Consider the following 10,964-nt stretch of genomic DNA (forward strand, 5'->3'; position numbering starts at 1 on the left):
ATCTCTACAGCCAAATACAATGGGGAAGAGTTCTCACCCTTCAGGATGACTTGCCTAATGATTTAGACAGTCGTGGTCAGCCACTAGGGGTTTATGGGGTGCGAGCCACAGCCCCGAGTTCCTCTCACAATCACAGTAAGCACTTACAGGAGGTTGTGCTGGATGGACAGAGTCATTGGATGTTGTGACTCCGGGGCATTTCTCACAATGGCTGATCCCCGGGTGGTGCGGCCAGAGGCGATACATCATGGACCAGGGATTGTTACTGAATTGGCTGGAGTCATGGAGGACTAGTCCAAAAGTGACTGTAGATCTGGACCTTGGGGTAAAGCAATGTGTGGTTGGGGTGATGAGCGGCCTCCTGCAGATATTCTCCTAGGGAATTATGTGGGAGATCTACAATGCCGATTTGTGGGTGCAGGAAACACAGTTTCAGTGATGGAGGACACAAAGGGAAGCCTGTCCTTCCAACCCTACCGCTGTACAAGGGACTATCCACAGCTGAGTAACATGGACTTAACTGAGGTGGTCAGAGGTCTGTGTAGACTTCATGGTGTACTCACTTATTCAGAAGCAGGGAGAGGTTGTGATGGTGGAATATGGGGGTTGTGTACCATGTTGTGTAGGTTCGCATTTTAGGCGTGGTTCACTGTCCATTCTGTGTATTGCTTCTGTGTACATTGTCCTGTCTGCAGGTAATCACCCCCTGCCGGGCTTTTGTTCCTAAAGGTGCAGTCACACATAACGAGATCGTTACTATGTCACAGTTTCCGGATCGTTGTTAAGTTGTTGGCGAGATGTCAGTCATTTTCCCAATGACTTTAGTAACGATGCAGCGACTTGTATACCGGTCCCGTTGGTCGTTAGGACCCTGTCACACAGCAGCAATGTAACGATTCCGACCTCAAATAGGGGCGTAGTGTGGTGTAGTCGCAGGTTCTATCCTCAAAGCAAGGCTCAAAAAGGAACAAAGCATGAAGCGGTACCCAATCAGAACGCAGTACTGTTCTCAGCGCCAACCAATCGGTGCAGAGGGGGCGCGGAAAAGGTGACGCAACTACACGCCTGTGTATCACACTTTCAGTTCTCATCTAGGTCGTTAACGAGATTGTTGGTAGGTGTCAAACATCCACATCCACCCTGCCCAGCAGGACTCCGAGCCAAAAATGCCCAGGACATTCAGCAACGGCCAACGATCTCACCGCAGGGGGCGGATCGCTGGGACGTGTCACATAACGAGATCGCTGGTGAAGTCGTCGTTTCATCACAGAAACTGTAGCAACGATGTCATTAGCGATCTCGTTATGTGTGAAGTGGCCTTAAGTCGGGGGGAGGGGCCTGGATCCACCTAAACTCTCTCCTTACCTGAAGAATTGGGCAGTCTGGCGGAGCAGAAGAGAGAGGCAGTCTGAGAACTTGGAGAGAAGAAGAAGATTGAACCTCTGAGGGAAGCTGCGGCTCCTCAGAGACCTGGACATTTATCGCTTACTGGACTATATTCGTGTTTTTCTTTACTATTTTTACCCTCGGTTTTGTGGATTATGTTATGGACCATTTGATTTGCTTGGAATAAATGCTCTTTGGATTGTACAGCCTTCTTTCGCTCTGCTGATTGTGTGATATGGGAGAAGGACCCGTCACATGGGGCATCTAATGTATGTGCGAATTCTGGCGAGGCTGCAGCTGCTGTTTTTAGGCTGGAAAGGGCCCAATAAACATGGTCCTTCATAGCCTGAATATTCCAGCCCCCAGCTGCCCGATTTACCTTACCTGGTTATCAAAAATAGGGGGGAGCTAAAGTAATTAATTATTCTTATTTATTAAGTTCCCAGCAGCAACCTGTGAGTCAGAGATCCATCCAGACGTCTTCCCCATATGGATTCCATCCAGTGCAGCTATTTTAATGCCCCCCCGGACCTCCTGGGACGGTCTTCTGGAAAAATGCTCCAGTCTCCCACTGGCTTCCATTATACTCACTAATCGAGTCTCCAAGCAAGACCAAGGAAATGAGGAGGGACTGAAGGAGAAGTATTGCGGGAAGGGTCCCTGAGAGAGGACAGCCGTCCCCAGGAGATGGGGGGCCACCAATATCCAGGAGGCACCATGTGAGGGCTTCCATACTGGTAATAGTCGCAAGCTAAAGCAAGTGCCTGTGCTGCAATCCCCCCCCCCCGTTCCCCATAACTCTCACCCCATCCCCCCCCCTAACTCCCCCCCCTCGATCCTCCCCCCCTTAACTCTCCCCCTCCCCCTCGATTCCCCCCCCCCCATCTCTCCCCCCCAGCGGCCCATCACTTACACATGGATCATCTCTACCTGTATAAGGTATGGGGCAGTCATCGTCATCACCGTCAGAGCCGGGTGGGTCCCACATCTGCGCTCCGGGCATCCGCTCACACATGGCCTCGTCCTATGACTGGAGACCAGGCCGTCATTAATGAAGCAGCAGAAATCCAACCGACATCAATGCCAGACTCTCTCCCTCAGCACACGCGGGGTTAACCCTCCTCTCCTCCAACTTCTGCAGCATACACAGTTAACTCTCCGCTCCTCTCCTCTCAGCACACACAGGGTTAACCCTCTGCTCCCCCCCTTCTCTCAGCACACACAGGGTTAACCCTCTGCTCCCCTTTCTCTCAGCACACACGGGGTTAACCCTCTGCTCCCCCTTCTCTCAGCACACACGGGGTTAACCCTCTGCTCCCCCTTCTCTCAGCACACACAGGGTTAACCCTCTGCTCCCCCTTCTCTCAGCACACACAGGGTTAACCCTCTGCTCCTCCCCTTTCTCTCAGCACACACGGGGTTAACCCTCCCCTTTCTCTCAGCACACACGGGGTTAACCCTCTGCTCCTCCCCCTTTCTCTGAGCACACACGGGGTTAACCCTCTGCTCCTCCCCCTTTCTCTCAGCACACACGGGGTTAACCCTCTGCTCCTCCCCCTTTCTCTCAGCACACACGGGGTTAACCCTCTGCTCCTCCCCCTTTCTCTCAGCACACACGGGGTTAACCCTCTGCTCCTCCCCTTTCTCTCAGCACACACGGGGTTAACCCTCTGCTCCTCCCCTTTCTCTCAGCACACACGGGGTTAACGCTCTGCTCCTCCCCTTTCTCAGCACACACGGGGTTAACCCTCTGCTCCCCCCTTTCTCTCAGCACACACGGGGTTAACCCTCTGCTCCTCCCCTTTCTCTCAGCACACACGGGGTTAACGCTCTGCTCCTCCCCTTTCTCTCAACACACACGGGGTTAACCCTCTGCTCCTCCCCTTTCTCTCAGCACACACGGGGTTAACCCTCTGCTCCTCCCCTTTCTCTCAGCACACACGGGGTTAACCCTCTGCTCCCCTTTCTCTCAGCACACACGGGGTTAACCCTCTGCTCCCCTTTTCTCTCAGCACACACGGGGTTAACCCGCTGCTCCTCCCCTTTCTCTCAGCACACACGGGGTTAACCCTCTGCTCCCCCTTTCTCTCAGCACACACGGGGTTAACCCTCTGCTCCTCCCCTTTCTCTCAGCACACACGGGGTTAACCCTCTGCTCCCCCTTTTCTCAGCACACACGGGGTTAACCCTCTGCTCCCCCTTTTCTCAGCACACACGGGGTTAACCCTCTGCTCCCCCTTTTCTCTCAGCACACACGGGGTTAACCCTCTGCTCCTCCCCTCCCTCTCAGTACACACGGGGTTAACCCTCCGCTCCTCCCTCAGCACACACGGGGTTAACCCTCCCCCCCTCCCCTTTCTCTCAGCACATACGGGGTTAACCCTCTGCTCCTCCCCTTTCAGCACACACGGGGTTAACCCTCTGCTCCCCCTTCTCTCAGCACACACGGGGTTAACCCTCCCCTTTCTCTCAGCACATACGGGGTTAACCCTCTGCTCCTCCCCTTTCAGCACACACGGGGTTAACCCTCTGCTCCCCCTTCTCTCAGCACACACGGGGTTAATCCTCTGCTCCTCCTCTCAGCACACACGGGGTTAACCCTCTGCTCCTCCCCTTTCTCTCAGCACACACGGGGTCAATCCTCTGCTCCTCCCCTTTCTCACAGCACACACGGGGTTAACCCTCCCCTTTCTCTCAGCACACACGGGGTTAACCCTCCCCTTTCTCTCAGCACACACAGGGTTAACCCTCTGCTCCTTCCCTTTCTCAGCACACACGGGGTTAACCCTCTGCTCCTCCCCTTTCTCAGCACACACGGGGTTAACCCTCTGCTCCTCCCCTTTCTCTCAGCACACATGGGGTTAACCCTCCCCTTTCTCTCAGCACACACGGGGTTAACCCTCTGCTCCTACCCTTTCTCAGTACACACGGGGTTAACCCTCTGCTCCCCCCTTTCTCTCAGCACACACGGGGTTAACCCTCTGCTCCTCCCCTTTCTTTCATCACACACGGGGTTAACCCTCCCCTTTCTCTCAGCACACACGGGGTTAACCCTCTGCTCCTCCCCTTTCTCAGCACACACGGGGTTAACCCTCTGCTCCTCCCCTTTCTCTCAGCACACATGGGGTTAACCCTCTGCTCCTCCCCTTTCTCAGCACACACGGGGTTAACCCTCTGCTCCCCCCTTTCAGCACACACGGGGTTAACCCTCTGCTCCTCCCCCTTTTCTCTCAGCACATACGGGGTTAACCCTCTGCTCCTCCCCCTTCTCTCAGCACATACGGGGTTAACCAATTGCTCCTCCCCCTTTCAGCACATACGGGGTTAACCCTCTGCTCCTCCCCCTTCTCTCAGCACATATGGGGTTAACCCTCTGCTCCTCCCTTTTCTCTCAGCACATACGGGGTTAACCCTCTGCTCCTCCCCCTTCTCTCAGCACATACGGGGTTAACCCTCTGCTCCTCCCCTTTCTCTCAGTACACACGGGGTTAACCCTCTGCTCCTCCCCCTCCCTCTCAGCACACACGGGGTTAACCCTCTGCTCCTCCCCTTTCTCTCAGCACACACGGGGTTAACCCTCTGCTCCCCCCTTTCAGCACACACGGGGTTAACCCTCTGCTCCTCCCCTTTCTCTCAGCACACATGGGGTTAACCCTCTGCTCCTCCCCCTTTTCTCAGCACACATGGGGTTAACCCTCTGCTCCTCCCCTTTCTCAGCACACACGGGGTTAACCCTCTGCTTCCCCCCTTTCAGCACACACGGGGTTAACCCTCTGCTCCTCCCCCTTTTCTCTCAGCACACACGGGGTTAACCCTCTGCTCCTCCCCTTTCTCTCATCACATACGGGGTTAACCCTCTGCTCCTCCCCCTTCTCTCAGCACATACGGGGTTAACCAGTTGCTCCTCCCCCTTCTCTCAGCACATACGGGGTTAACCCTCTGCTCCTCCCCCTTCTCTCAGCACATATGGGGTTAACCCTCTGCTCCTCCCTTTTCTCTCAGCACATACGGGGTTAACCCTCTGCTCCTCCCTTTTCTCTCAGCACATACGGGGTTAACCCTCTGCTCCTCCCTTTTCTCTCAGCACATACGGGGTTAACCCTCTGCTCCTCCCCCTTCTCTCAGCACATACGGGGTTAACCCTCTGCTCCTCCCCCTTCTCTCAGCACATATGGGGTTAACCCTCTGCTCCCCCCTTTCTCTCAGCACATATGGGGTTAACCCTCTGCTCCTCCCTTTTCTCTCAGCACATACGGGGTTAACCCTCTGCTCCTCCCCCTTCTCTCAGCACATACGGGGTTAACCCTCTGCTCCTCCCCTTTCTCTCAGTACACACGGGGTTAACCCTCTGCTCCCCCCTTTCTCTCAGCACACACGGGGTTAACCCTCTGCTCCTCCCCTTTCTCTCAGCACACACGGGGTTAACCCTCTGCTCCTCCCCTTTCTCTCAGCACACACGGGATTAACCCTCTGCTCCTCTCCCTCCCTCTCAGTACACACGGGGTTAACCCTCTGCTCCTCCCCTTTCTCTCAGTACACACGGGGTTAACCCTCTGCTCCCCCCTTTCTCTCAGCACACACGGGGTTAACCCTCTGCTCCTCCCCCTTCTCTCAGCACATATGGGGTTAACCCTCTGCTCCTCCCTTTTCTCTCAGCACACACGGGGTTAACCCTCTGCTCCTCCCCCTTCTCTCAGCACATATGGGGTTAACCCTCTGCTCCTCCCCTTTCTCTCAGCACATACGGGGTTAACCCTCTGCTCCTCCCCCTCCCTCTCAGCACACACGGGGTTAACCCTCTGCTCCTCCCCTTTCTCAGCACACACGGGGTTAACCCTCTGCTTCCCCCCTTTCAGCACACACGGGGTTAACCCTCTGCTCCTCCCCCTTTTCTCTCAGCACACACGGGGTTAACCCTCTGCTCCTCCCCTTTCTCTCAGCACACACGGGGTTAACCCTCTGCTCCTCCCCTTTCTCTCAGCACATACGGGGTTAACCCTCTGCTCCTCTCCCTTCTCTCAGCACATACGGGGTTAACCCTCTGCTCCTCCCCCTTCTCTCAGCACATATGGGGTTAACCCTCTGCTCCCCCCTTTCTCTCAGCACATATGGGGTTAACCCTCTGCTCCTCCCTTTTCTCTCAGCACATATGGGGTTAACCCTCTGCTCCTCCCCTTTCTCTCAGTACACACGGGGTTAACCCTCTGCTCCTCCCCTCCCTCTCAGTACACACGGGGTTAACCCTCTGCTCCTCCCCTTTCTCTCAGTACACACGGGGTTAACCCTCTGCTCCTCCCCTCCCTCTCAGTACACACGGGGTTAACCCTTTGCTCCTCTCCCTCCCTCTCAGCACACAAGGGGTTAACCCTCTGCTCCTCCCCTTTCTCTCAGTACACACGGGGTTAACCCTCTGCTCCTCCCCTCCCTCTCAGTACACACGGGGTTAACCCTCTGCTCCTCCCCCTCCCTCTCAGCACACACAGGGTTAACCCTCTGCTCCTCCCCTCCCTCTCAGTACACACGGGGTTAACCCTCTGCTCCTCCCCCTCCCTCTCAGCACACACAGGGTTAACCCTCTGCTCCTCCCCTTTCTCTCAGTACACACGGGGTTAACCCTCTGCTCCTCTCCCTCCCTCTCAGCACACACGGGGTTAACCCTCTGCTTCCCCCCTTTCAGCACACAAGGGGTTAACCCTCTGCTCCTCCCCTTTCTCTCAGTACACACGGGGTTAACCCTCTGCTCCTCTCCCTCCCTCTCAGCACACAAGGGGTTAACCCTCTGCTCCTCCCCTTTCTCTCAGCACACAAGGGGTTAACCCTCTGCTCCTCCCCTTTCTCTCAGCACACACAGGGTTAACCCTCCGCCCCTCCCCTTTCTCTCAGTACACACGGGGTTAACCCTCTGCTCCTCCCCTTTCTCTCAGCACACACAGGGTTAACCCTCCGCCCCTCCCCTTTCTCTCAGCACACACGGGGTTAACCCTCTGCTTCCCCCCTTTCAGCACACAAGGGGTTAACCCTCTGCTCCTCCCCTTTCTCTCAGTACACACGGGGTTAACCCTCTGCTCCTCTCCCTCCCTCTCAGCACACAAGGGGTTAACCCTCTGCTCCTCCCCTTTCTCTCAGCACATATGGGGTTAACCCTCTGCTCCTCCCCTTTCTCTCAGCACATATGGGGTTAACCCTCTGCTCCTCCCCTTTCTCTCAGTACACACGGGGTTAACCCTCTGCTCCCCCCTCCCTCTCAGCACACACGGGGTTAACCCTCTGCTCCTCCCCTTTCTCTCAGCACACACGGGGTTAACCCTCCGCCCCTCCCCTTTCTCTCAGTACACACGGGGTTAACCCTCTGCTCCTCCCCTTTCTCTCAGCACACACAGGGTTAACCCTCCGCCCCTCCCCTTTCTCTCAGCACACACGGGGTTAACCCTCTGCTCCTCCCCCTCCCTCTCAGCACACACAGGGTTAACCCTCTGCTCCCCCCTTTCTCTCAGCACACACAGGGTTAACCCTCTGCTCCTCCCCCTCCCTCTCAGCACACACAGGGTTAACCCTCCGCCCCTCCCCTTTCTCTCAGCACACACGGGGTTAACCCTCTGCTCCTCCCCCTCCCTCTCAGCACACACGGGGTTAACCCTCTGCTCCCCCCTTTCTCTCAGCACACACAGGGTTAACCCTCTGCTCCTCCCCCTCCCTCTCAGCACACACAGGGTTAACCCTCTGCTCCTCCCCTTTCTCTCAGCACACACGGGGTTAACCCTCTGCTTCCCCCCTTTCAGCACACAAGGGGTTAACCCTCTGCTCCTCCCCTTTCTCTCAGTACACACGGGGTTAACCCTCTGCTCCTCTCCCTCCCTCTCAGCACACACGGGGTTAACCCTCTGCTCCTCTCCCTCCCTCCCAGCACACAAGGGGTTAACCCTCTGCTCCTCTCCCTCCCTCTCAGCACACAAGGGGTTAACCCTCTGCTCCTCCCCTTTCTCTCAGCACATATGGGGTTAACCCTCTGCTCCTCCCCTTTCTCTCAGCACATATGGGGTTAACCCTCTGCTCCTCCCCTTTCTCTCAGCACATATGGGGTTAACCCTCTGCTCCTCCCCTTTCTCTCAGCACATATGGGGTTAACCCTCTGCTCCTCCCCTTTCTCTCAGCACACAAGGGGTTAACCCTCTGCTCCCCCCTCCCTCTCAGCACACACGGGGTTAACCCTCTGCTCCTCCCCTTTCTCTCAGCACACACGGGGTTAACCCTCTGCTCCTCCCCCTCCCTCTCAGCACACACAGGGTTAACCCTCCGCCCCTCCCCTTTCTCTCAGCACACACGGGGTCTCCCGGCCACTCTCCGCAGGGCTCGGGCGCCGCTGCCGTTTTCTTATTACCTTGATGAGATTTACACAGGGAGGCTCCATTCACCGGAACTACAGGCACGCCCCGCCTCTTCCGGTGCACCGTACACGCCCACTTCTTTTCCCGTTATTCTTCCTGGGAGCCCGCCCGTTGCATTCTGGGATATGTAGTTTCTTTTCCTATAACGTTTACTTCTCTTAAATCGTATGAAACTCTTCTCCCAGCGTCCTCTGCGGTATCAGCCAGCCTAACGGAACTCTCCGCGCACTGCTTTCTGGGAATCGTAGTCTAGGTAATCGAGGATTACTTGGCATTAGATAGACAGCGGACTACACATCCCAGGAAGTAGTGTGGCGACCTGTGCGGAGACTCAGCTGAGCTGGAAACCTGGACTGTCCGAGCCGTGAGAGGGGCCCCTGGAGGCGGCGGCCGGGAGGGCCCCGGCTCCGCGGTGTGAGGCAACGCTGCGGGCGTGCAGGAGCCCTGGAAAGCTGGGTGACCGGCGAGGGCGAGCAGAGGTGAGAGCAGGGGCGGCCGTATACAGGCTGAGGGGGTGTATACTGCGTATATACAGGCTGAGGGGGTGTATACTGCATATATACAGGCTGAGGGGGTGTATACTGCATATATACAGGCTGAGGGGGTGTATACTGCATATATACAGGCTGAGGGGGTGTATACTGCATATATACAGGCTGAGGGGGTGTATACTGCATATATACAGGCGGTGAGGGGGTGTATACTGCATATATACAGGCTGTGAGGGGGTGTATACTGCATATATACAGGCGGTGAGGGGGTGTATACTGCATATATACAGGCGGTGAGGGGGTGTATACGGCATATATACAGGCTGTGAGGGGGTGTATACTGCATATATACAGGCTGAGGGGGTGTATACTGCATATATACAGGCTGAGGGGGTGTATACTGCATATATACAGGCTGAGGGGGTGTATACTGCATATATACAGGCTGAGGGGGTGTATACTGCATATATACAGGCGGTGAGGGGGTGTATACTGCATATATACAGGCGGTGAGGGGGTGTATACTGCATATATACAGGCTGAGGGGGTGTATACTGCATATATACAGGCTGTGAGGGGGTGTATACTGCATATATACAGGCTGAGGGGGTGTATACTGCATATATACAGGCTGAGGGGGTGTATACTGCATATATACAGGCTGAGGGGGTGTATACTGCATATATACAGGCTGAGGGGGTGTATACTGCATATATACAGGCTGAGGGGGTGTATACTGCATATATACAGGCGCTGAGGGGGTGTATACTGCATATATACAGGCGGTGAGGGGGTGTATACTGCATATATACAGGCGGTGAGGGGGTGTATACTGCATATATACAGGCGGTGAGGGGGTGTATACTGCATATATACAGGCTGAGGGGGTGTATACTGCATATATACAGGCTGAGGGGGTGTATACTGCATATATACAGGCGGTGAGGGGGTGTATACTGCATATATACAGGCTGAGGGGGTGTATACTGCATATATACAGGCGGTGAGGGGGTGTATACTGCATATATACAGGCTGAGGGGGTGTGTACTGCATATATACAGGCTGAGGGGGTGTGTACTGCATATATACAGGCTGAGGGGGTGTGTACTGCATATATACAGGCGGTGAGGGGGTGTGTACTGCATATATACAGGCGGTGAGGGGGTGTGTACTGCATATATACAGGCGGTGAGGGGGTGTATACTGCATATATACAGGCGGTGAGGGGGTGTATACGGCATATATACAGGCGGTGAGGGGGTGTGTACGGCATATATACAGGCGGTGAGGGGGTGTGTACTGCATATATACAGGCGGTGAGGGGGTGTGTACTGCATATATACAGGCGGTGAGGGGGTGTATACTGCATATATACAGGCGGTGAGGGGGTGTATACTGCATATATACAGGCGGTGAGGGGGTGTATACTGCATATATACAGGCGGTGAGGGGGTGTATACTGCATATATACAGGCTGAGGGGGTGTATACTGCATATATACAGGCGGTGAGGGGGTGTGTACTGCATATATACAGGGTGAGGGGGTGTGTACTGCATATATACAGGGTGAGGGGGTGTGTACTGCATATATACAGGGTGAGGGGGTGTGTACTGCATATATACAGGGTGAGGGGGTGTGTACTGCATATATACAGGGTGAGGGGGTGTGTACTGCATATATACAGGGTGAGGGGGTGTGTA

The 10,964-nt window shown here is 55.3% G+C and overlaps 1 protein-coding gene across 2 annotated transcripts in view; it reads right to left on the reverse strand.

Moving 5' to 3' along the window:
* LOC142243733 (uncharacterized) overlaps positions 1–8,924 on the reverse strand; it is a 66,018-nt gene extending 57,094 nt beyond the window's left edge. The window contains exons 1-2 of one of the 2 annotated variants that reach the window (XM_075315934.1): positions 8,765–8,924; positions 2,317–2,416 (exon numbers count right to left, since the gene is read on the reverse strand). In XM_075315934.1, coding sequence (XP_075172049.1) covers positions 2,317–2,401 — 85 coding nt within the window. In that variant the 5' untranslated portion in view covers positions 2,402–2,416; positions 8,765–8,924. Of the gene's footprint in view, positions 1–2,299; positions 2,417–8,764 lie in introns of those variants that run through there. The other variant, XM_075315935.1, reaches the window with a different exon arrangement.
* Positions 8,925–10,964: the final 2,040 nt, after the last annotated feature.

The sequence above is a fragment of the Anomaloglossus baeobatrachus genome, chromosome 6 (genome assembly GCF_048569485.1).
Source record: "Anomaloglossus baeobatrachus isolate aAnoBae1 chromosome 6, aAnoBae1.hap1, whole genome shotgun sequence".
NCBI lineage: Eukaryota > Metazoa > Chordata > Amphibia > Anura > Aromobatidae > Anomaloglossus > Anomaloglossus baeobatrachus.